At 40.3% G+C, this 27,915-nt stretch overlaps 1 protein-coding gene across 1 annotated transcript in view; it reads right to left on the bottom strand.

The window, feature by feature from the left end:
* The window catches only part of slc40a1 (solute carrier family 40 member 1), a 52,418-nt gene that overhangs the window by 16,079 nt on the left and 8,424 nt on the right, over positions 1-27,915 (bottom strand). Inside the window, exons 3-5 of the mRNA XM_048534648.2 lie at positions 26,499-26,658; positions 7,689-7,804; positions 2,223-2,349 (exon numbers count right to left, since the gene is read on the bottom strand). Coding sequence (XP_048390605.1) covers positions 2,223-2,349; positions 7,689-7,804; positions 26,499-26,658 — 403 coding nt within the window. The remainder of the gene's footprint in view (positions 1-2,222; positions 2,350-7,688; positions 7,805-26,498; positions 26,659-27,915) is intronic.

Below are 27,915 nucleotides of genomic sequence, written 5' to 3'. Positions count from 1 at the left end.
GACAAGATGTAGTAATTGCCAACACAATAGCTGGCATCTTCATGCATAGTTTGCTGCATTTGATCACAGGCCTCCTGCATAAGAACTGAATTAGAGTGAGGGAACAGCATGTACAACCCTGTCGTGTTACATGCCTAAAATGTGGCATAGCTAGTTGATTAATTTGACACAATTCCATTGCTGTTGCTTGAAAAAAATACAGAGAAATAATTGTTGGAGGCTGTCGTCACATTGGCAGTCTGATTCCAAAGTCAAATCTCTTGGTGGAGTTAGCCTGAAAGTTGATCTTTAAAAAAATCCACATTTCCAGTCAAAGATTTTTAAAATGGATGATTTTAGAAATAAGTATGGACAGAAATGTTTAAATACGCTGTAGGCAGAGTAGAAGAAATTTTACTAATGCCAAAATAATTTTGGTAGATTTTGGTATAAAACTGTTTGGGTTAAATGTATATTATTTATGTTATTATAGATATTATATATTCAATGTATATATATAAATACAACCTTTTACCTGATTCTTCGAAATTTTATCCACAATATTCAACTCCGTCAGGACATAGAGAAATTAAACAAAATCTACACACACATATTGTACATGGCCTATTAGATGAGGTGGAATTTATATTTTCTCATTTCCCAATCTTTGATTCACAGAACTGAAACTATTGCAGGATTTGTTTTGGGGAAGTATGTTGGTTCAGTTCTTTACAAGAGATGAAGCTCAGAAAGACATTGTAAAAAGCAAAAAAAAATAAATTCAGTTCTTGTTGTATAAGGCATTAGTCCTGAAGGGGATAATGTTCACACTGTCTGTGGGTGACTACTCCCAACTTTTAGAAGAAGCAGGAACTTATACCAGCCCCCTAAGGTGCACTTATTACACTAAATACAGTTGCACTTATTGCTATTATGCAATAAACATTTCCATATCTACGAAACAGTGGCTATTCACCTCACTCTCTCCAGCCATTATGTTTTAATTGGGAGACCATTGTTCTTTCAATAATAATTCATGTTGATTCCTATCTTTATCATCCACACTTTAAGTAAAATTAAGTCTCTCTGATGCACCAAAAATGGCAAATTTTGATTAACTGAGAATATATTAACTAATTTGAAAACAAAGACTCTTAAGAGAATATTTCTATATGGGCTTAAGAATCTAATTTTAAGCATATCACAGCTTTGACATGTTCACTGAGGTCTAAATCAAACCATATCTATGTAGGCCTGTCATAAATTGATCTGACGTTATTTCTGCATTACAGTCCTAAACTTAAAAGAACAATAAGAGTTTAAAACTTCCGTCATGTTACAGTAAATAGATATGGATATTTCCTGAATTAGGATATCCTGTGACTTCCAAACAATTTCCATTTTATAACTGATTTATTTTTCTTTCTCTTCTGCCCTTCCTCCTTTCTGAGAATGACAGCTGTTGCTGGGGTACAACCTCCATGGGGCTAAGAAAAAATGTCTCACAACCAGACTAAATCTTGTCTGAATCTGACATTGTACTGGTATTCTATCTCGCAAGAGTCACATAGAATATGCCTAAAAGCAAGAGTTGGGCTTCAGGATCGCTAAGGTGAATAGCTGCCGTTCTCTGGTTTTGAATCAAGCTGCGTCTGTTATATTTTGACATTCTCAACGAAGTTGTCGTGGAATAAATATAACTGAAGTTTAAAGGTTCAATCCGCCCAATAATTTCAATCTTCCCTGCTAACTCAAGCACAGATTGTGTAGATTGAAATACAAAATTGCCATTTTAACAATTCCTAAACAAATTTATCAATAATTATCCTTGAATAAATCTATTGGGAAAGACCAGGGCTTTGATTTGACATATCATTGATTCATTCTTTACAAAAGGTGCAAACAAAGTATGGCCCTGCAAGGGACATAATATCAACAGTACTGCAAAGTCCTGGTAACATTGGCACAGGTTATTTATTAACAAGTGATTAGATGTGTTAAAATATTCTGTCAGAATACAAACTTGCACAATGTACGAACTGAATTACAAGCCAACCTTCATTTGTCTTTTGACTTGAATGGTGTAGGGCATTCTGAGCCTTTTAGTTGAAAATTAAAAGGGTCTCAATGTCATACAAAGGGTGGACTAAGCTACGGATTAATCAGAAATAGACAAATCTTTCTGTGCAATTCCCGAGTGCAGCTCTTTATGACGCTTTAGGAATAAGGTGAGCAGCGCTTACCTGCCAATCTACTTCTGTCTTCTCCTGCAACAACAACAATCCAGTCTCTCTGAATAGTGATTCCCATAGCAGTACTTGCTAGATTTGCAGTGTTGGCAATGGTAATGACCAAAATGTAGCAGAAGGTCTATAAAAGTTTTACACAAAAAGAGCATGAGAAATACAGTTGATTAAATAGATCCACATTCATAAATTTTCTTGAAAATAACATCAATAATAGACATGTTTTATTTATAGGATACTACCTTGTCTCAAATTATTGATATGCTTATGTTTGTTTGTTAACATGAGAAAAATGTACACATATCAAGGGCTGCTGCTAAACAAGTTAGATATTTGAGGTATGTCCTGTTTATGTCTCTCATTGAGTTAGGAGAGTTGCACTTGTTCTCTGGGCACTGCCTGCCAAACCTAAAATTCTGGTCACCATCTATGGCAAGGTTACACAACTTAGATCACAGAAAAGAGCAACATGACCCACTAACATTAGCCATTTGTAATATGATAGAGACCCGCAGAGTTTTGGATCAATAATCTGGAAGATTAGCTCAAAACAGCTTAATCTGAAAGTAATCAAAGATTCTTACTGATGCCGGCACATTAGACTTTAAGAACTTAATTTTAAGAATCCAACTTGGACGGTAATTTGAAAATGTACAAAAATGTTCTGACAATATTTGCCTTCAATTTAATGCAAACACAGAAAGCAAGAATTGCATTTTGTATCAGCATAACCTTTCTCATGACCTCCACAGATAGCATTTTGTAATGACTATGGAAATTGCTAGTGTGCTGAAACAGTGGACAATGGTAGTCTGCAATTGCATTTACTCTGTTCTACAGCAGTACAATAGTCTAAAGGAAGTTGATTTAAAACAGAAAAACAAAAGTACTGGAAAGTGTTGGAAACAATTTAAATTATCACACTCCCGTAACTCTGGATGTTACTAGGGTAAAGGATGGAACAATTTGGCAAATGTGCAGGGCAGTGTGTTATCCAGACTTTTTGATGACAGACTTCTCCATTGGATCTGTGCAGGCTTGTTTATTTCTCATTTTGTGGGGCCCGACGGAGAGGCTCTGAGATTGGCTTTCAGAATGCATTTGTATCCAAGTTTGTGATGTCCTATATTGTGAGTTCCTGTGCGCAGCTGGCTGCAGAATGCTACCTTTGGCATGCAGGAATGCTCCATGCGATTAACATGACTGACTCAATGAAGCACACTACTGAAAGGCATGCTCTCAATATTGTGGCAGCCTGCAAGGTCTTCAGCATGAAGTATTTTGTTCTCCAAGTTGCTGTTGCAAAAACATTACAATGGATGCTTTCCAACAGCAACACATCATTCCTGGATGTGGGGCCCAAAATCCCTTACAATATTCCAAATGTGGTCTGACCAGAGCCTCATACAGCCTCAGCAATTCATGTCTGCTCCTGAATTCTGGCCCTCTTAAAATGAACACGAGCATTGCATTTGTTTTCCTAACTCCCCACTGAATCTGCATGTTAACTTTAAGAGAATCATGAACTAGGGCTCCCAAGTCTGTTTGTTTTTGAGATTTCTGAAGCCTTTCTTCATTTCGAAAATTGTCTCCATCTCTATTCTTCCTACAAAAGTGCATAACCACACACTTTCCCACATTGTATTCTGACTGCCACTTCTTTGCTCACTCTCCCAACATGTTCAAGTCCTTCTGCAGCCACCCCACTTCCTTAACACTACTTGTCCCTCCAACTGTCTTTGTGTCGTTTGTAAACTTAGCAACAATGCCCTCAGTTCCGTTGTCCAGATTGTTAATGTATAATTTGAATAGCTGTGGTCACAACACTGATTCCTGCAGAACTCCATCAGTCATCAGCTGCCATTCCTTTATCCCTAATCTCTACCTTCTTCCAGTCAGCCAATCCTCTATCCACGCCAATACTATGCCCCTAACACTGTGGGCTGTTATCTTATTTAACAGCTTCCTGTGTGACACCTTGTCAAAGGCCTTCTAGAAATACAAGTAGATCACGTCCACTGGCTTTCCTTTGTCTAACTTGTCTGTTACCTCCGCAAAGAATTCTAACAGATTTGTCGGACATGACCTCCCCTTTCTTTTGAAATTCTAGTATTTTGCTCGTATTTTCTAATGCAAAAAACTGATGCAAAGTACCTGTTCAGTTCCTCTGTCATTTCTTTGTTTCCTGTTACTACATTTTTCAGTAGCCTAATGTCCACTCTTGCCTCACTCTTACGTTTTAGATGTCTACAAAGCTCTTGCAACGTTCTTTCGTCACAGTAGCTAGCTCACCCTAATATTTCGTCTTCTCCCCACTTATTGCTTTTTCTAGTTATCCTTTGCTGGTTTAAAAAGGCTTCCAAATCCTCTGGTCTCTCTCTAATCTTCAATGCATTGTCTGCTTTTTCTATAGTTCCATGCTGTCCCTGACTTCCCTTGTCTGCCATGGTTGTTTCATTTCCCCGTTATAGGTTTCTTCTTCCTTGGGATCAATTTGTGCTGTGCTTTCCAAATTTCCCTCAGAAACTCCTGATATTGCTGCTGCACCATCTTCCCTGCTAGGCTCTCCTTACTATCAACTCTGGCCAGCTCCTTCTTCATGCCTTTGTAGTACCTTTACTCAAATGTAATACCATTGCATCTGATTCCAGCTTCTTCCTCTCAAACTACAGGGTGCATTCTATCATGTTATGGTCACTGACCCCAAGGGATTCCTTCACCTGAAGTTCCCTAATCAACTCTGCCTCATTACACATCAAATCCAGAACTGCCCTTTCCCTAGTGGGTGCTACCACAAGCTGCTCCAAAAACCATTACGTCAGTATTCCAAGACTTTCTTTTCTCAACATTAGATACAATCCTGATTTTCGAGTCCACCTGCATATTGAAGTTCTCATGATTATTGTAATGGTGCCTTTCTGACATACCTATTCCATCTTCTGGTTTATTTCCTTCTCCACATCCTGACTACAATCTGGAGGCCTGTGCACAACACACACACATTCTATACCTTTCGACTCTATTTCACTTCTTGCCAGTGATTTAATTGCATTTCTTACTAACAAAGTGACCTCTGGCTATCTTTCGATAGGACTGTGTATCCTTAGATACCTAGTCACCATCCTTGATCCCCTTGCAGCCACATGTCCGTGATGCCCACAACATCATACAATCAATTTCAATCTGCAGTACAAGCTTATTCATTTCAATACAACACCCTCAATCCTGCATTGACTGTCACCCTTCTCATATTTACTTTCACATGGCACAGGTGGCATGGTGGCTCAGTGGTTAGCACTACAGCCTCACAGCACCAGGGACCCGGGTTCGATTCCAGCCTCGCGCAACTGTCTGTGTGGAGTTTGCACATTCTCCCAGTGTCTGCGTGGGTTTCCTCCGGGTGCTCCGGTTTCTTCCCACAGTCCAAAGATGTGAAGGTTTGGTGGATTGGCCATGCTAAATTGCCCGTAGTGATCAGGGGTGTGTGGGCTATTGTGTCTAGGTGGGATGCTTCAAGGGATGGTGTGGGCTTGTTGGGCCAAAGGGCCTGTTTCCACACTGTAAGGAATCTAATCTAAAGCCTTATCCACAGCCCTAGATATGTGATTTACCAGGAATCCGGTCTCAGCATGATTCAGGTGGAGTCCATCCATTGGAAAACTCCCTCCTTCCCCAGTTTTGATGCCAATATCTCATGATTTTGAACCTATTTCTCCCAAACCATTCTTTCAGCCATGCAAATACCACATTTAATCTTGTTGACCCTGTGCAAATTTGCTCGTGGCTCAGGTGGTAAACCAGAGATTACTACATTTTTGGTTCTGCTTTGTAATTTAGCACCTAGCTACTCAAATTTGCTTAGCAGAAATTCTTTCATCTTTCAACCTATATCATTGGTTCCCACATGGACCACAATAACTGGATCTTTCCCCTTCCACTCCAAATTATTCAACAGCTCATATGGCATATCCTGAACTAGGGCACTCGGCAAGCAACACAGCCTTTGGGACACTCAGTCCTGGCCATAGAGAACATTGTCTATTCTCCTGACTATACTATCCCTGATTACAGCTACATTTCTCTTTTCCCTCCCTTCTTGAATTCCCTGTACCATGGTTTGTGGTCAGTTTATTCATCCTCGCTGCAGACCCCACTCATCCACACAGGGAGCAAGAATTGCAAACCTGTTAGACAAGCTCAAGGACTAAGGCTCCTTTAGCACTACTTCCTGGGTCCCTCACCATGCATCGCTCATAGTCACACACTCCTGTCCCTGACCACTGATTGAATTCAAGATAGTCAACCTAAGAGATGTGACTGTATTACTTTCGTGAAACTAGTAGATTGTCCATTCCTCACAGCTGTAGAGAAGTGCCTAGTTGGTTTTAATCTTCGTTTTGAGACAAATTTCATGTTCTCTCTAAATCCTGTGAGTGAACCTGCCAAAAGTTGAGCTAGCTTTCAGCAGATGATGGGCTGTTTCGCCATTCAACATGGTCTGATTGGAGGAGATACTCCTCAGAGAGAGAAAACCTCTGGACTGAATTGAGGACTATATTCTTGATTGTGACAGGAGCCATTCAAAAAAGTTCTCATGGGCAATGAGGGATAGAGAATATGCAACATGCACATCCCAAAAATAAATTTTAAAGAAAGATATATACAGAGCACGGCTGGGTAGGGAATTCCATGATTTTCACCTAGCAACAGTGATGGAACACCAATATTGTTCAAATTCAGAATGTTCTACGTCTTGAAAGGGAACATACAGTTGGTGCTGTTCCTCTACTTCGACCATCCCTGTCCTTCTAGCTGGTAAGGAGCATGCATTTGAAACCTTAAGGTGGTAGATGGGTTGCCAAGCAAGTGGGTTGCTTTGTGCCAGATGATGTCGAACTTCCTGAGTGTTGTTGGAGCTGCACCGATCCAGGTGAGTGAAGTGTATTCCATAATATTTCTAACTTGTGTCTCATAGGTGATGGATGATGGGGAGACAGATGCTGAGTTATTTATCACAAAATTCCCAATCTCTGGCCTGCCATTGCTGGCACAGTATTCATATAACTGACCCAATTCAGTTTTGGTCGATGGCAACACCCCAAATCCACCCCACCAGGTTGACAGTGTGGGATTCAGTAATGTTAATGCTGTTAAATATTAATGAGATACGGAGTGGGTCATTGCCTGGCATTCTGTCGCACAAATACTACTTGACACATATCATCCTTAGTCTGGATATTGTCCATATTTTGCAGCATACAGGCATGGACTGTTTCAGTATCAGGGTGGTACTGAACACTGTGCAATCATCAGTGAACATCTCTACTTCTGATCTTATAATGGAAAAAGGCATTGTTCACTATATCTGCGTAGCATGCATCTGTATTTATACTACGTCAGTAAAGCTTGGCGTAGTTGAACATTTCAAAGTGGAAGCACTGAACAACTGAAATAACAACTTACAAGTAACCATCCATGGTACATGGTGCTAAGAGAAGTTTTAAATAGGAAAACGATCATCAGGATGACACCACAAATGATGACTGAGACATTCTGAATAATCAAGGATGTTTGGGCAACTATGGATTGAAAAAGGATTAAATTAGTAATTTTGAAAATTAGTTATTATCATTCACGATGTAATTTTGGAAAATAAAAACCAACTAATATCAGTGCGATCCTGTTTTTACACAATTTTGTTATTTACACCATTCTAACATTTCACAATTTCTTCAAACAGATCAACAGGTATAAGTAAAATATCTTAAGCTTTCAAAATAAAAGCCTTTGGAAGTGGAAGTCAGTTCTACAGAGTATAGAAAGAGATTATAATAAAATTATCAACTTGTGAAATTTCACTTCCAATTGGGTTTACATGACTTGAAGAACTAATTTATGAGATCTTGGCATCAGAGGACCACTTTACTAGAAAATGTGTCAAAAACTCGTGAATACACTTCCCTCCATCCACATTTAAAACCATAGTCATACAGTATTGAAATAGGCCCTTCAGCCCACCATATCGACACCAAAGAACAAATCCTAAAATGTGCTTCTTAAATGTTGCCTAAGTACCTATTTCTACCATCCTCTCAGGTAAAATGCTCCACATTTCCAATGCTCTCTGGGTTAAATTTTGTTTGGATCTCCTCTGGACTACTTATGCATCACCTTAAAATTAATCCCTGTGGTCTCAGACACATCACCACAAAGAAGAGATCCTCACAATCTAACTGTATGCCTCATATAATTTTGCACACCTCAATCAGATTTCCCCTCTGTTCCAAGGAAAATAAACCCCATCCATCAAGTCTCTCCTCATAACTGAGATTTCTCATCACAGGCAACATCTTGGTGAATCTCCTCTGTACCCTCTCCACTGCAATCACATCCTTCTGATAATGTGGCAATCAGAACTGCCACAGCATCTGTGGCCTAATCAATGCTTTACAAGGTTATATTAAGACTTCCTCGCTCCTATATTCTATGCTCCACCTAATGAAATGCAAACACCTTGTATTTCAACTTCACTATCCCATCTACCTGTGCTGAAACTTTCAGGGACCTATGGACTTGTACACCAAGATCCCTTTTTGACTCTGTACTCACGAGGGACCTACCATTCATTGTGTATATCTTCCTTTATGAGACCTCCCCAAATGTATCACATTGCACTTATCAGGGTTAAATTTCATTTGCCATTGCTCTGCTCAATTTAGCAGCTGATCATTAACAGACTGTAGTCTGACACCATCCTCCTCACGATCAACAACACCACCATTTTTTGTGTCATCAGCAAATTTATTAATTATACCTTCCACATTCACATTCAAGTTGTTAATACACATAACAAACAGCAAGGCTCCCAGCACCAATACTTATGGGACACCACTGGTTAAAGGCTTCTAATCACAAAACCATCATATCACCACCAAAACCTCCAACCTCCAATATCACCTTTTGCCTCCTTTTTATAAACCAAAAATTTTATCAAACTTGCTTTGGATTCTGTTGGTCCTTACCATGCGGGATCAGCTTTCCATTTGGGATCTTGTCAAAGGCCTTTCTGAAATCCTTGTAAATTACCTCAACTGCACTACCCCCATCAATATATTTGGTCACTGTTACAAAAACTCAACTAAATTAGTAAGACAGGAGTTCCCTCTAACAAATCCAAGTTAACCATCCCTGATCAATCCCCACCTTTCCAAGTATTGATCTACCCCGTCTCACAATCTTTTGTCTGATTGCAGATATTCCACCCATTAATGAAATGCTCGTAGTTTCATGATGTGTACTTTAAATAGATGAGTTTCTATGCCAGCAGCTCAATTCATACAGTTAGACCTCATTCATCTGTTTTCTGTTTGAAAGAAAGTAGTTTAAGATTGCTGCACATATGATCCCTTTGGGTAGTCTTGCTTGATTGTTACAAAACTCTAAAGATTGTAATAGATCATTGTTTTCCTTTGTTTATGATTTTACATTAAACTATAGGATGAGGCTTTACATTCTTTTGTGTTTTATTTCTTGTTTTCGAGTTTCACTGCTTTAGTGCATGCCTCTCTCTGCCCAGGATAATTTCAATTTCTTCTAATAATATAAAGGTGATGATTTCACCTATGATGCACCTCACTTGGTTTTTGGAAAGAGCATATTTTTCACTATATAATATAGCACAACTGCAACTAAGGATAGAAAGAAGTGTTGCAGAATTAGTGGTTTTGAGTGGATGCCAATTACACACTCCACTCAATTCCTTTCCACTGAATTTCATTGATTGCAATAGCTGAATGTTTTGTTGAACTGACCTTTCTGCTGAGGAAATGTAAAGAAAGTTGTGCAATCATGGCTGCCTGCAGTTGAGCACGTCTTAATTAATCTTGCTAAGTGCAATATTTAACAGAATGGATGCAGATGTTAGCACAGATGCTTTGAAGTGCCAGGGATCTGGGTTCGAATCCACCCCTGGGCAACTGTCTGTGTGAGTTTGCACATTCTGGGGGGGTTTCTTTCAGGTGCTCTGGTTTCCTCCCACAGTCTGAAGATGTGCAGGTTGTGCGGATTGGCCATGCTGAAAATTGCCTCGTGGTGTCCAGGCATGTGCATGTTGGAATGGTTTTGCCATGGCAAAAACCCCGTGTGGGGATCGGATTGGATTGGGTGGGGGAAATGCTCTGCGGATAGTCAGTGTGGACTCAATGGGCCGACTGGCCTCTTTCTGCACTGTAGAGATTCTATGAATGATGGTGATAACATTGGAATGGAATTTTCATTCGGCCTTAGAATCGTAAAGTCATAGAGCTGTACAGCATGGAAACAGACCCTTCAGCCCAAATCGTCCATGCCGACCAAATATCCTAAATTTAATCTAGTCCCATTTGCCAGCATTTCACTGATACTTTAAACCCTTCCTATTCATGTACTCATCCAGATGCTTTTTAAATGTTGTAACTGTACCAGCCTTCATCATTTCTTCTGGCAGCTCATTTCCATACATGCACTAGCCTCTGAGTGAAAAAGTTCCCCCTTAGGTCCCTTTTAAATCTTTCCTCTCTCACCTTAAACCTATGCCCTCTAGCTTTGGAATCCCCTACTCTGGGGAAAAGTCCCGGGCTATTCACCCTATCCATGCCCCTCATGATTTTATAAACTCCTATAAGGTCACCCCTCAGCCTCCGACACTCCAAGGAAAATAGCCCCAGCCTCTTCAGCCTCTCTGTATAGCTCAAAGTCTCCAACCATTGTAAATCTTTTCTGAACCCTTCCAAGTTTCACAACATCCTTCCTACAGCCAAGGCCAAAGTGGTCTAACCAGTGTCCTGTACAACTGCGACACGACTTCCCAACTCTTACAGTCACTTGTGAAGGTAATGACCGAAAAACATTGCAACACATTTTTGTGCTCCTGAAATTGATTTTGAGGAAGTTTAAGCAATTTGGAAGTCCAATCCTTGGGCACGTGATATTCTGATACACAGTGAAGCAGCTCAGTATGCAATTTTTAAGAAAAAGCACTGAAGCTTTACTTAGGAGCAAAAGGGGGTTTCAAACCTAATGGGGAAAATTGTAATAATTGCGAATTAAGCTGGAAGTCAATAAAATAGGATGTGAGGATAAACTAAGATAATAAAATGTGAGGCTGGATGAACACAGCAGGCCCAGCAGCATCTCAGGAGCACAAAAGCTGACGTTTCGGGCCTAGACCCTTCATCGGAGAGGGGGATGGGGTGAGGGTTCTGGAATAAATAGAGAGAGAGAGGGGGAGGCAGACCGAAGATGGAGAGAAAAGAAGATAGGTGGAGAGGAGAGTATAGGTGGGGGGAAGTAGGGAGGGGATAGGTCAGTCCAGTGAAGACAGACAGGTCAAGGAGGTGGGATGAGGTTAGTAGGTAGGAGATGGAGGTGCGGCTTGGGGTGGGAGGAAGGAATGGGTGAGAGGAAGAACAGGTTAGGGAGGCAAAGACAGGTTGGACTGGTTTTGGGATGCAGTGGGTGGAGGGGAAGAGCTGGGCTGGTTGTGTGGTGCAGTGGGGGGAGGGAACGAACTGGGCTGGTTTTGGGATGCAATGGGGGAAGGGGGGATTTTGAAGCTGGTGAAGTCCACATTGATACCATTGGGCTGCAGGGTTCCCAAGCAGAATATGAGTTGCTGTTCCTGCAACCTTCGGGTGGCATCATTGTGGCACTGCAGGAGGCCAATGATGGGCATGTCATCTAAAGAATGGGAGGGGGAGTGGAAATGGTTTGCGACTAGGAGGTACAGTTGTTTATTGCGAACCAAGCGGAGGTGTTCTGCAAAGCAGTCCCCAAGCCTCCGCTTGGTTTCCCAAATGTAGAGGGAGCCACACCGGGTACAGTGGATACAGTATACCACACTGGCAGATGTGCAGGTGAACCTCTGCTTATTATGGAAAGTCATCTTGGGGCCTGGGATAGGGGTGAGGGAGGAGGTGTGGGGGCAAGTGTAGCATTTCCTGCAGTTGCAGGGGAAGGTGCCAGGTGTGGTGGGGTTGGAGGGCAGTGTGGAGCGAACAAGGGAGTCATGGAGAGAGTGGTCTCTCCGGAAAGCAGACAAGGGTGGGGATGGAAAAATGTCTTGGGTGGTGAGGTCAGATTGTAGATGGCGGAAGTGTCGGAGCATGATGCGTTGTATCCGGAGGTTGGTGGGGTGGTGTGTGAGAACGAGGGGGATCCTCTTTGGGCGGTTGTGGCGGGGACGGGGTGTGTGGAATGTGTTGCAGGAAATGCGGCAGACGCGGTCAAGGGCATTCTCGACCACTGTGGGGGGAAAGTTGCGTTCCTTGAAGAACTTGGACATCTGGGATGTACGGGAGTGGAATGCCTCATCGTGGGAGCAGATGCGGCGGAGGCGGAGGAATTGGGAATAGGGGATGGAATTTTTGCAGGAGGGTGGATGGGAGGAGGTGTATTCTAGGTAGCTGTGGGAGTCGGTGGGCCTGAAATGGACATCAGTTACTAGCTGGTTGCCTGAGATGGAGACTGAGAGGTCCAGGAAGGTGAGGGATGTGCTGGAGATGGCCCAGGTGAACTGAAGGCTGGAGTGGAAGGTGTTGGTGAAGTGGATGAGCTGTTCGAGCTCCTCTGAGGAGCAAGAGGCGGCGCCGATATAGTCATCAATGTAACGGTGGAAGAGTTGGTGTCTGGGGCCTGTGTAGGTGCGGAAGAGGGACTGTTCCACGTAACCTACAAAGAGGCAGGCATAGCTGGGGCTCATGCGGATGCCCATGGCCACCCCCTTTGTCTGTAGGAAGTGGGAGGATCAGTGAGGATAAACTAAATATTTTCACTGTAATTGGTCTAAATGATTTGAGGTGGTGTCTAACCAAAATTGCCTGTGAAAATACTGGTAGAATGGCTAATTCTGAAATGAATGAGGTTCGGGACCCATATAATGGCATGACTAACCATGAGGTTTGCATTGAGTGTTGCACTGCATGAAAGGACATATTTATTAAATGAACCTGTTGCAGATTACATCATTCACTCAAAGAAACTCTCACATCATTGTAGGTACGAAACAACCTTGGAAATCAGCCTTGAAGATAGGTTTGTAGGTGGCCCAAGGAATAAAAAAAATCAAAGTCAAGAATTTGAGGAAATATATAGAAAGCTGACATAGAAGGAGGCCTGTGATGAGACCATTGCTATGGAAATGGTAGAAAGGGTTAGTTGTAAATTCCACAAAGGAGCTCTTTCCTGCGCCATCAAAAGAGTTCCACCAGATTTCTGCAAGATTCAGACCACAACAGCCAAAGCTGCAGCGTCATAATCAAAAATCTAAAGTATATTATTTCCGTGGAAGCCACCAACCACTAAAATTCTGCTGTTCACTATCAAAGAGAAAATACAGAGGCACGGGATTGAGGGAGATTTAGCAGTTTGGATTAGAAACTGGCTTTCTGTAAGAAGGCAACGAGTGGTGGTTGATGGAAAATATTCAGCCTGGAGTCAGGTCACTAGTGGTGTGCCTCAAGGATCTGTTTTGGGACCACTGCTGTTTGTCATTTTTATAAATTACTGGGATGCAGGCATTGGTGGATGGGTTAGTAAATTTGCAGATGACACTGAAGTTGGTGGAGTGGTGGACAGTGTGTAAGAATGTTGCAGGTTGCAGAGAGGCTTGGATAAACTGCAGAATTGGGCTGAAAGGTGGCAAATGGAGTTTAATACGGATAAATGTGAGGTGATTCGCTTTGGGAGGAATAATAGGAAGGCGATAGGAAGGCAGAATATTGGGTTAATGGAAAGATTCTTGGTAGTGTGGATGTGCAGAGGGATCTTGGTGTCCATGTACATAGATCCCTGAAAGTTGCCACCCAGGTTGACGGTGCTGTTAAGAAGGCTTACGGTATGTTAGGTTTTATTGGTAGGGGGATTGAGTTCCAGAGCCGTGATATCATTCTGCAACTATACAAAACGTTAGTGCAGCCTCATTTGGAATATTGCATGCAGTTCTGATCGCCCCATTACAGGAAGGATGTGGAAGCATTGGAAAAGATGCAGAGGACATTTACCAGGATGTTGCCTGGTCTGGAGCGCAGGCCCGATGAAGAAAGGCTGAGGGACTTGAGTCTGTTCTCATTGGAGAGAAGGAGGCTAAGAGGGAATTTAATAGAGACATACAAGATGATCAGAGGATTAGATAGGGTGGACAGTGAGAGTCTTTTTCCGAGGATGATGACTTCAGCTTGTACAAGGGGGCAGAGCTACAAATTGAGGGGTGATAGATTTAAGGCAGATGTCAGAGGCAGGTTCTTTACTCAGAGAGTGGTAAGGGCATGGAACGCCCTGCCTGCCAATGTAGTTAACTCAGCCACATTAGGGGCATTTAGCAGTCCTTGGATAGGCGTATGGATGATGATGGGATAGTGTAGGGGGAGGGGCTTAGATTAGTTCACAGGTCGGCGCAACATCGAGGGCCGAAGGGCCTGTTCTGGCCTGTATTGTCCTATATTCTAAAGACTTTGATAAGTCAGTCAAATCCAGACTGCATGCTGGAATAGATGAAATAGTAATGCTCCTCAGGACATATTGATTCACTGGGCTGAGGTTATATAAGATCAAAACTAGATTCGGAGATTGGAAATCCCTAAAGGTACGCATGATCAAAAGTGGATCTGAAGGTGGTGTTATCAAGCAGGAAAATCAAAATTTGAACCCAGTCTGGGAACAAGAACAGCTTTTGGTAGAAGACAGCGATAAAGCTGATGGTAAAGTTTAGCACACTAGAAACGGACGTTGTACAAAACAAAATGTCCCGTAGTGTTTCTTACTTCGATAACAAGAAGTCCCTAAGTCGCAAGCAAAGATCTTGTGAAAATGACTAGTTATTACAATCAAAGTGTTCCAGTGTTAGAATACATCCCACTGCTTAATAGTAGGAGGGAACACATCCTCCATGATGAGAAGGAATTCATTTCAGAAGACAAAGTTAAAGTGAGTCAAGTTATTTAAAGTAGGGATCAGAACTATTCTGCTTGTCATTGTGGAAGTGTTAAGAGAACACCAAGTGATAAAACCTAGCATCATAAGACAGAAGTCAAGACAATTTTCAAGTCCATACCAGTGCCTTCTGCACAGTCAGAAGTATTGGGTAAACGGCTAAATAAACTAAAAAGATTGAGGAGCAATCGAAAAGGTTAAGACCAGTGAATGGGCCGCATCCATTGTGATATTTAAAAAGCAGATGGATCCTTTTAGATTTGTTAAGATTGTAACTGAACAGTAAATAAGCTGATTGAGAACTGACTGCCTACCAAAGAAGATTTATTTTCTAATTTAGCTACTGGAAATGCCGTCAGTGTATTATATTTTGTCAAACGTGTATTTATAATTTTAATTAACTGACAAGAGCAAAGAACTTTATACTATTCATTCAAAGGGTTATACCCCAAATGAAAGGTTCCTATTTGGGGTGTCGATTCCAAAATACATAATGAAAGATAATGTGGAGAAGTCTGGAACATTTCCTTCATGTACTTTAACAATGTTGAAAAAGACGCTTGGTCAATTATGTATATGTTCCACAAATCCTTGTATCATAGGAAGTTCACCTAGTTAACCAAGGGCCTAAATTTGTTTCAAAGAAGACAGTACCATCCCTCGCAGTACAGCTTTAGAGATGGACATAGACAATCAAAATCAATCTGTATGATATTGAAATAACTCCACAGAAGCTGGGATCCTGTCACCAAGTCACTCTTCATTTACATGTGGAGAATCTTTGACACTGATCCAGCTCCCTCACAGCCAGGTTTCAAACTAAACAGAACATCTGACACTCCTGTTCTTATCTATCAGCCAGGGCTCCTTGATTGGACCATATTAACAATCCCAATTAGGGAAGTCATATTCTAAAAGATCTCCCCTGACTGACCTCATTAGAAATATTGAATATTATTAGTCAGCAGATCATGCAGAAACAAACATTCTTACAAGATTTCCCATGAAGACTGATTAACTTCCAGCCATCGAGTTTCCTGTGAAATTGGTTATATACACAAATGACATACGAGTCTCTGCTAGGTTGATAAGTGAATAAGAAAGTCATCGCATCTGATCTCTATAAAGTGCATCATTATGTAACAAACAGCTGGCCTAAAGAATGTGATAATGAAAACTTGCAGAGGCTTTTCACACATAGGAATGAACGCAGTGTAGGCCAAGGCTGTCTCCTAAGCAATTTAAAATATCAGCAACCCACCAAGGTTTTGAGAAAGATGTTAGGCAACTTCATCAAAAGCACACAAAGACAGCCCATTTGAAAGCAGCAGCAAAAATCTATTTTTTGGTATCCAAAGGCACATAGAGACACTGAAGAGTCAGGGGAATGTGTGAAGTATATCTCAAAATAAAAAATAATCCAAGCAATATTTGTTTCATTCTGAAGTCAAACACAGAAAACATGGCAAAGATATTGATTTCTTTGACGGGGAAGACCATGACTATTTCCTCTTTGTTAATAGGAAGTGAACAAATGTTGAATCTCTTTGCTCAACAATGCAAGTGCCAATATTATTGAGGCTTTGAGAAGTTGACTTGCAGTTAATTGGTTATTGGAGAAGCTGCTGTAAGATAACGATCCATAGATTACATCAGAAGAGCTTGAAATATCTCTGAGTAAGAATGCAGTCAAATCCACTCAAATACCAACATATCACTCATCATCAAATGGGTGTTCCAGAAAGAAGTGTGCAGATTATGAAGAGCTCATTTCACGAGGGAATCAGACAGTTCTGCTTTACTACAGAATAACACCACAATCTACAATAAGGGGCTCACCTATTGTTTAAACATACTCCTCAGACATCGCTTAGTTTTCTTGATATCAATAGCGAAGCAAGACAGAGTGAGTTATGATACACAAGCCGTGAAATTTAGGAAGTTCAGCACTGGTCAGAAGGTCATGGTGAAAAGTTACCAAAGTGTCAAGGAGACGTATGCCATTACAGTCGGTGTAAAGACACAAGGTGCATAGGCATATTAAGTGAAGACTGCAAATAGTTTCAGTCTGTGTCATGTAAATTATTTGCTTGAAAGACAAAATCTAACAACAGGAGGTCTTGATAAACCTTGTACAATTCAAATTCCTTCTCCAGCTCAAGATAAAAGTCAGAATTGAAATTGCAAGTCATAAAAAAACTGAAAGTTTTGCTGGTGTCATAGAATCTACCGGTTCATTGAAATGAACCAGGATCTTTGGTGAAGGCAAATCAATCAACACCATAGCTCTTATGATCAAGTGGAATTCATAGTCCAAGTCAAAATTCAGACTGATACTGTAAGGAACGTTGGGTGAGCACTGTCAAGCAACAGAATTGGAAGGTGATATACAGATGGCAAGAAAGTGAAGCCAGTGAAGGAAGGAGGAGGAAGTTGTTCTTCTCGATATTTCTTGTTAAGAAATAATACTTTGATTAAAGACATGTGGCGTTAAAAATTATTATTAACATGTCAATTGCATTGGAAATATTGGTCATATATGTGTTTTAGTTGTGACTTCAATAAAATCAAAAATATAATCCAACCTTTTAAATTTTCACATACTGTTATTATTGGTTTAGTTAAATTGCATCTTGGAACTTATATGCACATCATATTACATTTTAAATCATAAGTTGCTTTTTTGGCTGTGCAGAGGAATTGTGATATAAGGTGAATGTTCGCCTCCCTACTGTGTAATAGCGTGAAAGGTGGAAAAATATGAAGAGAATGAAAAAAATCAATACCTCAACTCAAGAGAAAATGTTTTGTGGTTTTCCCCTTAAGCCTTGAATGGTGCCTTTCATAAGTCACTTTTCAAGAGGCGAGGTACATGCATCTCATGCATCTACACAGTATTCATCTTTGGGTTCTGAGCTTGGTAGCAGTCACTTACTTGATACTTACTGAGAAGCTGCCAGTCTCTATATAATTCACATTGCTTTCTTACTATATAGGGCCATTAGTACTCAGTTACTGACTGGAATCTGTGGGTTACATTGCTTTTCAGTACAGTGGGAAGGAAGTGTTGGTTGTTAGAGAGGATGAGGTGGATGTGAGCCATTGACTGAACACAATGGAAGCAATAGTGAGAGTTGTATCAGTGAGTCTTGGTGAAAGTGGCAGTGTTAGAATGAATGGTGGCTCTTCGTGTGAGAAGTAATACAGCCATGGTGGTGACATGTATTCATGGAGAGTGCAATAGGTCAGTCACCACCTTCCTGCACTGCTGGATGTTCCAGCTCACCTCAGTCAAAGCACTCAGCCAGTCTGCAATTTAGGTCCAAGCTGGTTGGCTGTGGTGGTGTGGCCTTCTGTGGTGGTCCACAGGAAAAAGGACTGCCTTTAGGTGCTTGCCCATAAAGTGAGGGGAGAACTTTCTTTCTTTCTTTCTTTCTGGGCTGTTTTGTGAATGTGTAGGCGAGATCACTATGGTATAAGGGTCTCCTCCTGTCTTGAGCTGTCTGAAGAGACATGGAGCTGGGTCTTAAAAATAATGCCAGTGGTGTAACTGCCTGAAGGTGTCAGCAGTGGGGTGAAGGGGGCATTCCGTCACTCAGGTCACATGGTTCCCAAAGAAAGGTGCTCAAGTGCCTAGTTGCATAAATAAGGAGGTGAAGAGCATAAGAAAAGTCATTTCCTTTAAATCCAGGCATTTCTTAGCGCAAATGCTCACAGTGTAAGGGGTAGCCCTGACTGGATCAACAGGAGTTCCTAAGTGAGGCAGACACACCGGCTCACATTAGCAATCCCAGAGGGGGCTGGAAAGTGGGGCTTAACTCAAAAAAAGGCTGAATTCAAAAAGCTCAGAAAAAGGTGCGTTTTCTAGAAGGCAACAATATGGAATGGAACTTCCTCTCTGATGAAGGGTCTAGGCCCGAAACGTCAGCTTTTGTGCTCCTGAGATGCTGCTTGGCCTGCTGTGTTCATCCAGCTCCACACTTTGTTATCTTTAATGGGTATGACTGTTGGTTGCACTGGAAGGATCCTGGGGAATAAAAGGAGGAAACTGGAATGCAGAAGGCAGAGTCACAATAATAGTGACAAGGGGAACAAGGAAGTGTGGGAGCTGCATGTTTAGTGTGGGAAATTCAATCAACTAATATAGTGTGTTGGGGAGGGAGAAACAGCAGATGAATCAAATAAAGGAAAGTGTAAGGGTAACACTGAGATTGGATCTGAACAGGGCAGAGATCAAGGGAAGAGCAGGAATATCATGGGTGATAGTGAAAGGAATGGTAGTCAAAGGAAAAAAATTAAAGGAATACAGATGAGGCATCAAGGAAAGAGAAGGCCTTCTACAGTGATCAGAGAAGCGTCGTACACTCAGAGAGCAATGGTACAGAGTGAACCCATCAATTAAAAACTCACAATCACATCAATCTCCTTGATCATCTCACAAAGAAAGGCCTTGCTGAGAATGCACTATACAAAGGAGGAGAGCCAGGATCTGTGTTCTCACATAAATACTCCTAAATTGAGGGAATCAAAACAGGTGCTGAAAAATACTATTGCACAAGCAATCAGGTAAAGCCTTGGCAATGCAAGAAAATACTCACTGCAGGTGAGAGGCAAGTGCGCTGTATGAACAGCTCACATGAAATGCCCAATCATGTTAGACGATGCATTTGGCTCTGAAGAGAAGGGCGCTTAAGACTTTCCAACAGTGGTGTCGGTGGTGATGGGGTTATTGTGTATGCAGTCACACGGGAACATTCACAGACCTGAGTGTGTGAAAGCAAATTTCATAGAGTGCAGGCTTCCAAGATTGTCAGGCTGTACTGCAGAGGATAATGAAGGTCATCAGGAGTCAGACTGCTACATGCATGGAAGACAATGCCCCAAAATTAAGGCCCCAAGGAGTTTGCAAATGTCAGAACAAGGAAGAGGAAATCCAGTCATGGGTCATGGATGTTGTGCCTCACCACATCGAGGTGGCTGCTGGGCTGGCTTTCACCCAATGCATGAGCAGCTTAGTAAGGATCTAAGGGGCAGCTAGACTATATCAAGACTTTAATGGAAAACCAGCATCTCATTCCCGGTATTGCTTCACAGATCAGTACTTCCATTTGGATGTCTGACTAATTTAACCCAGCAGGTATACTGGAAATACTGAGGTCAAGATGAGGAGAGAACAGAAAAAGGAATGTACAGCATCATCACAATCAAAGTCTTGTGGTCCAGGGACTGCAGCAGTGAGCAGAGGAGAAATAGGGTTTTCAGCACCATCAGGCAGTGTACTGACAGGGATGACTCAAGGTGGTGACAGCAAATGAGTGAAAGCTAGTGTTACAGATAACTTTGCATGTCTAGCGACACTGAGACCCACATCTGCCACTGCCTGTTGGCAGGTCTGCAGCTGGACAGTTTGGAAGGAAGTGCTCTGCTGTGATTCTGAAGGTCACATGACACTGAATATCCTCAGTATCAGCTCTTTTCAAACCTTAGCTACAGCCACATTTAGCATCTCCCACTCAGCAGCTCACAAGTGCGATTGTGAGTTCACCGAAGCCCTCTATAGCATAACAATACACTTTATCTAGTTAACCTCGGACCCTCAGAACCAAGGTGCCCAAACTGTGTCAAAACAGTGTGGAGCTGGAGGAACACAGCAAGTCAGGCAGCATCTGAGGAACAGGAAAGTCAACATTTCGGGTAGGAACCCTTCGTCAGGACTACAGTACCTCAACAATGACAACTTACGCATATATAATGCCTTTAATGAAATAAAACATCCCAAGAAGCTTCGCAGAAGCATTATAAACAAAGTGTGATAATGGACCACACATAGAAATATTAGGTCAGATGACCATCAAAACTTAGTCAAAGTGTTTTAACCAGGAAAGCATGGTAGAAAAGCAAAGAGATGTGAGTATGGAATTCCAGATCTTAAAGGCCAGGCAATTTTTAAAACATTCATCAACAAATTGGGATGGCAGCATTTGTAGCAAGAAATCAGAGTTAATGTTTTGGGTCCAGTGACCCTTCTTCAGAATGCTCCACAGATGCTTCTGGACCTGCTGAGATTTTCCTGCACTTTCTGTTTTAGTTTCTACTTCCCAGCATCTGCAGTTCTTTCGGTTTTTAATGAATTGGGATGCTCCAGGAGTCAGAATTAGAGAAGGGCAGATAACTCGGGAGGTTTAATAAATTTCCAGACAGTGAAGGGACCACAGAAAGACTTGAAAATAAAGATGAGATTTTTTTTAAAATCAAGTCGCTGCGCAACATGAGACAGTGAGTGCAGGGGTGATTTGTGAATGGGACTTGTTGCAAGTAAAGACATGGGCAATGAAATTTTGGATGCTTTGCAGAGATAGTAGTGGGAACCTAGCCAAGAATGCATAAACCAAAACACGTCACCATTTTAAATATCACAATATTTACTTTCAGTATTAATCTTTTCATGAAATAGAGATAAATAACAGTAAGTATTGATATGTGGACATAAAATATTCAAGATATAGAATATTTTTAAAAAAGCATACGAGATCCTTGGCTTCACAAGCATAGGCATTAAACAGGAAGGGAATTAACTGATACAGAAAATTCAGAAAGCACAGCTTAGGCCCCTCCATTCTTTATGAAAGTTGTCAAGCCTAGCACAAGTTGTTAAGTAGGTTTATTAGAATTACAGAAGGGACACAGGACTTCAATTGTGTAGGCAGACTAGGGAAGCTGTGGTTGTTCTCCTTCCAGCAGAGAAATTAAAGGGGAGATTTTAATGATAAGTTCAAAATCATGATGTGTTTGATACAGTAAACGAAGAGAAATTGTTGTAATTGGCAGAGAGTTGGTGGCCAGAAGACATAGTTTAAAGAAATTGACAAAGAAACTAGGGACAATGTGAGAAAAGCAATACAATTGTACAGCTGGCTGTTTCGATCTAAAATATTGTACCTTAATGAGTGGTGGAGAAGATTTTAAAAGTATTGTTTAAAAGGAAATGGGATAAATGCTTGAAGACAAGGGGTAAAAAAAAGCATGGAAATGGAACTAATTGGATATTTTTATCCAAAAACTGACACAAGTACAATTATTCAAGTAGAAACCTTCTCCGCAGCATTATTCTAATAGATGATTTTAAAATTTCTCATAGTACGGTACCTCCACAGAAATGAGTGGATAACCAGTTAACCTGTTTTGGTGGAATTTGTTACAGTATGAAGGTTGGCCAAGAATCTAGAGGAAGGCTCACCAGATCTGAAACGTTAATTCTGATGTTTTCTTCACAGAATGTGCCAGACCTGCTGAGCTTTTCCAGCAAGTTCTGTTTTTGTTGTTGTTGTTGACACTAGTGGAAGGCTCTATTTGCTTCAAAAAAAGAAGTGTCAATAACCTTTTTACCCACCTAAACAAGCAGAGAAGCTATACTTTTAAAATCACATTCAAAACATGGCCTCATTGACGCTGCAGCATTCTTCAATAATGCACTGAAGTTTCAGGTGAGATTATATGCTTAGGTCCTGGAGTGGAACTTAAAGTCTGTAAAATTTTGACCTAGAGGTGATTTGCTTTTGCTGAGCCAGAATGCCGCTATTCAGTAGAATGTTTATTTATTAGCGAAAAAAAGTACAATTGACAAATTTTCTAGACATCCAGAAAATAATAACTCATTAAGAAAATGGCGGATTTCATCATCTTCCATGTCCCCTTCAAACTCTTGTGCCAGTTCTGTTTCTGTACACTCTCCTCAAACTAGTCTATGCCTCTTGTTATGCCAATTCTCTGCAGAATTGAATACACCATTAACATTCTGCCTGCTCTCTCAAGGTCAGGCTTTAGAGGACTCTTGCTACAGCTGAGACACTAGATCAGTGTTTGAGCTCACATAATGACTACCTGCTCTTATTCTTATGTCTTGAATGTACTTTACTGTGTGCAGTTTTGTAGTAGTTTGCACTGAGCATGTTTTGAAAGGATATTTTACTTCTAAGAAGCCATATAATCAACTTGTCTTCGTTCTGAAATTGTTGGGACACCTGTTATTTCAAGAAATTGACAATAAGAACATTTTGTGTAAACTGCATTCACACATTTAATTATTTGATTGTCATTACAGATGTTTTAGCTATTTACTAAGGGACACAATTCCCTGTTCAAATGTGCCAGGGATTTTTTTCTGATGGTTAATGAGGTGGCCAAAGGAACACAAATGGTAGCTTCCAGTACTTTAGGAATGTCACATCTTTTTAAAAACTTGTCAATCTCTCCCCCAACACACTAATTTCAAGGTCAAAACAAGGCATCAGTGTTCTGGCTAACTCACTAATCTTCCGCAAGCTGATTGTTCAGATGATAAATGTAGCCATGTCTTTCTTAAATGAATACATGGCAAAAGTGTTTGAGCTTTATTAGGTCTTTTACATTCTTGCCAATACCAAGTTAATGTTGTCCCTTGGATACATATTTTGCTCCAGGGAGTTGTAATGCTTTTTCTTCACTGACTCTTTGCTTTTCTGCCAAAGTACTCTGCTACCAGTCAACATGTTACTAGGGTAGTAGGAAATTTTGCTCTTTTTCCTATGACCGTTGAGGATTAACCTTACTTTGTTATTCATCTTCTAACTTCAATAAATTCTTCATATGAATACTTGTCTTTCATACACACATTTTGCTGTTTAAGTCAACTCATCCTTTACAATGTGGTTGATTTTTGACTTAAAGATACATTTAGTGCTAGTACAAATAATGCAACATGGGTTGAAAGGCAAATTTGTATATTTTCTTTTAACTGATGTTTAGCAAATTCATAAGTAACAAGAATGCTGCATCTATTAACATTACTAATTTTTTTAGGAGTTTGGGCAATGCAAATAAAAATGCAGTGACTGCTTGTAAACACAAAAGTACGGCACAGTAATGCACATCCTGCGTAGGAATTAACTATTACACACAGAAAAGAATTAATTCCTGTGATCACTAAACTAGAGGTGCAAATACCAAACTGGAGAGATAAGCAGAAAGTAGGGTTGAATCATAGAAGCACAAAGATGAAAAGAGAAAAGAAATGATTAAGTTGAGGAGGAAAAACAAAATCTGAAGTGAAGCTTAAGAAAATGAATTTATAAAATTGCAAAGTAATATATTGGAATCTTAAAGGCCTAATAGAACCAACAAAGAAGAGTGCAACAGAGATTGACACTCAGCAGCCTTGTGACACCAGGGAAAAAAGAAGTAGTGAAACACATTAACATGTTTAGTTTAAGCTTCCTGAAGCTTCTTGACAGACATCTCTTGTATATGTCAACATTACTGCTTCCTCTACCACACACTACTTGCCTGTTTTAGTGCTGGCTGAAAACAATAGGCCCTCCCCTTATTTTCCAACAATTCCTTTCAATGCTGTAGAACAAGTTATGAGTTATTGTGAGTAAAATATTCATATGACATTCTTTTCTTGATGGATATGAATCTTCCTGTCAGAGATTCCCAGATTAATATGAAGACTTTATAGAGGTTCTATCAGAGTGAAAGAAACTAAATGCCATTATCAAGCATACCAGGCAATCTCTGTGCATAAAACATTAGTTTTTAGTATTTAATTTAAACATTTAGAAAACAAGCATTTAATATAAATGCATGTATGTATAGTAGACAATCAATAAAAATCTAGTGAATTACACTTTGTAAAAAGATGTTAACAATGTATCCCTGGGATATGAGAATTTGATGATCATGGAATAATCACATAAGTCTTTTACTTTGGATCTGAGAAAAAAAACTCAGAATATTTCCTTTATGGTGGGAGTCTAAGAGAGTGATTTCCAACAGAGGGTTAAAAAGCTAAAGATGCACCAAAGTGACCACTGGATTCTGAGGTGAAATGCAAAATTAGTCCATGTTTACCATAAGTCACAGTTCTGTAAAGGAATTGAAGTCTGCATTGGAAACAGCCACCTTAGGCTGTTTCCAACATTTATTAATAGCATTTGTCTTAACATCCTGAACTATTCAAGCTTATAGGAGTCACCAGGAGATAGGGAGTGCTTGATCATGGGCATTTTGTCAGACGTCTCCCTTGATCTACATCTGGTGTGCGAGAATATTGCAGACGAGGCAGGGCAGGAGCAGATGCTACAGAACACGGAGTAGGGCATTAAGGGTGAGGCGGTGTCTTTTCTCCATACAGGTACAGAACGTCACTCATCTCAAAGTCTCCTCCATTCTCCATGATCTATAGTGCAGTATTTGAGACCTCATATGCCATCTCCCTTGAATTCTCAGCAATCAATCGATTGTTGTATGCCAGCAGAGCAATCCAAGCCTTCCATGACAGTCGATACAAGGAGACTACATTTACTGAGGAAATTGTTTCCCAGGATGAGTTTATGTTTCAGTTATTTGCAATTAGCTCTGAAATTGTGTGCCTCATCCAAACTTTCAAACATGCTCACCTTATTACACAGCATTCTTGTATCATCTGTTCGCAGTTTTTCACTGAAATAAACTCTTAGAATGTAGAAAGGAGCAAAAAGATATTTGGCTGGTCATAGTCGGAAATGATTACAAAACTGAAATAACTTGTACAAACAGTAAATAAAACGATGAATAGAATGTCGGCATTTATCTCAAGCAGTTTAGAAAACAGAAGTGAAAACGTGATGTTTCAGTTCTCCAGAACCTAGGTCAAATCTCATCTGTACAAAGTGTTTTGTGTCGGGTGTCAAACCTTAGGACTGGCTCACCATAATAATCTTGGGGATTAAACCGTAAAATTATGAGGACACATTTCATAATTGAGGTCTTTAAAATGGTAATGATAAAAAGACAATTGTAAGTTTTAAATGATAAAAGACTCATCGAAGTAATTATGGAGACATACTTTCCTCTGGCTAAGCAATCTAAAACAAGGGGTACAATCTTTGATTTAAGGCATTTAGGAATAAACTGAGGAAGTTAGTTTTTACATGAAGGGTAAAAATCTAGAATGCATTCCACTATTCATTCAAAGTTTTCAACACTCAAATTGTTAGATTCTAGTTGGTTGAAGTAAGGACATAAGAAAAGATGGTTAAATGGAGTTGTGGTACTATTAAGACACGTAATAATCAAATAACAGGGCAGGATCAATGGACTGAATAACCTATTCTGGTTTCAGTGGTCCCATGACAGAATTCTGCAGTGCTATTTAAAATTATCCACATTATTCTACGCCTTGTTCAATCTCATATTATGCAATGCATAAAGCATTAGTTTTGTTGTGAAGAGCTAAATGGTTAGAAAGAATATACTACAGTGGTAAAGGTGCAAAGCATTAGGTCATACCTTTAAGCCTTGAAGTTCTATCCACCCAATCGCCAATGATGGCTCCCAGCAATAAGACAGATCCTGCCACAACCAGTCCATAGACAGCAGTCAGAAGCAGACTGTTGCCATAAAGCTCCACCAAAAACACCGACACAGCAAAGTGCCACATCCTATCTCCCTGCAACAAAACACAATTCCATTTAGCGCAAGCAAACATTACGTTCAACAAATATTTACTCAAGGATGTCCCAAATAAAGTCTCTTTAATTAAAATTACTTTTTAACATTTAAATTCGCTGAGGTATCAATTAGCATAGTGCATTCTCCGAGTAACCAGTTTGAAAATGGCCTGCAGTCAAAGTACATGTTCAGAAAGTATATAATAAGACAATTTCTGTTACTAACATCATTGGGAAAAAAACAAAGGCAGGCTGTTGGCAGGTACAAATGGATTTATTCTTCCCTTCCCAAACTCAGCTTAGTTTGGAACTCAGGCCTTGTCAGGGATGAAACAATGCAAATGTCTTCTAAAAATTTTCCATCTTCATTTTAATTTTGGGAGAATTGGAGAAGCAGCTAGGCATTTTTACTAAAAAAGACGTAATTTATCAGGTTTGTCTTGCAACCTCTAACATTCAATGAAAAAAAGCCTTTAGTCAGAGTTCAAACAATCACCTGCCATGGTAAAAGCTCTGTCACGTAACTAATTACAATTGCCTTCAATACTAAACTTGCATCCAATTGGCAAAACAATGGAGCTTGAGTGGAGATCTAATTGAGGGCTATAAAATGATGACGGATCTAGATATAGTGGATTGGAAGAAATCAATAACCCATGGGCATAGGTTGGAATGTAATTAGCAGAAGGATTAAAGGTGAGTTGGGGAGAATTGTTATCACTCAGAGGGTGGTTTAGGTCTGGATCCAATTGTTTGAAAAAGTAGTATAGGAAGAAACCCTCATTGCATTCAAAGAATGTTTGGATATGCTGTTGAACTGCAATAACCTAAAGCATACATCAAAAGCTGAAAGTAGAGAGAAGTGAGAGAATTCTTTTTAGTTGATACAGTCTTGATGGGCTCAGTGGCCTTCTTTGTTGCTGCAAATTTTCGGTTTCTAAATAACTTGTACATTAAATAAATGTCTTCAGGTCAACCATCTTGGCCGTGATCACAGTCTACATGATGTCTACATGTGATTTTTTTATTAACAGGGAACATCCTTGCCAGATTTACTCAGTGCTGTAACTACCCATGCATGATGACTTGCATGCAAGCAGTTTTGCGTGGGTGCTGAGACTGCTTTTCATTAGATGTCACACAATGGAATCAAAAAAGGTGGAGATGTATGATACGATTGTGCCACAGATCCTAAGATTCATTGCAAGTGGTAATTTTCCAGATGTTTAAGGGGGAGCCCTCATTTGAGGCAAACA

The sequence above is a fragment of the Stegostoma tigrinum genome, chromosome 7, assembly GCF_030684315.1.
Source record: "Stegostoma tigrinum isolate sSteTig4 chromosome 7, sSteTig4.hap1, whole genome shotgun sequence".
Taxonomy (NCBI): domain Eukaryota; kingdom Metazoa; phylum Chordata; class Chondrichthyes; order Orectolobiformes; family Stegostomatidae; genus Stegostoma; species Stegostoma tigrinum.
The sequence above is the reverse complement of the archived record's forward strand: the minus strand, read 5'-3'. Positions and strand labels throughout refer to the sequence as shown.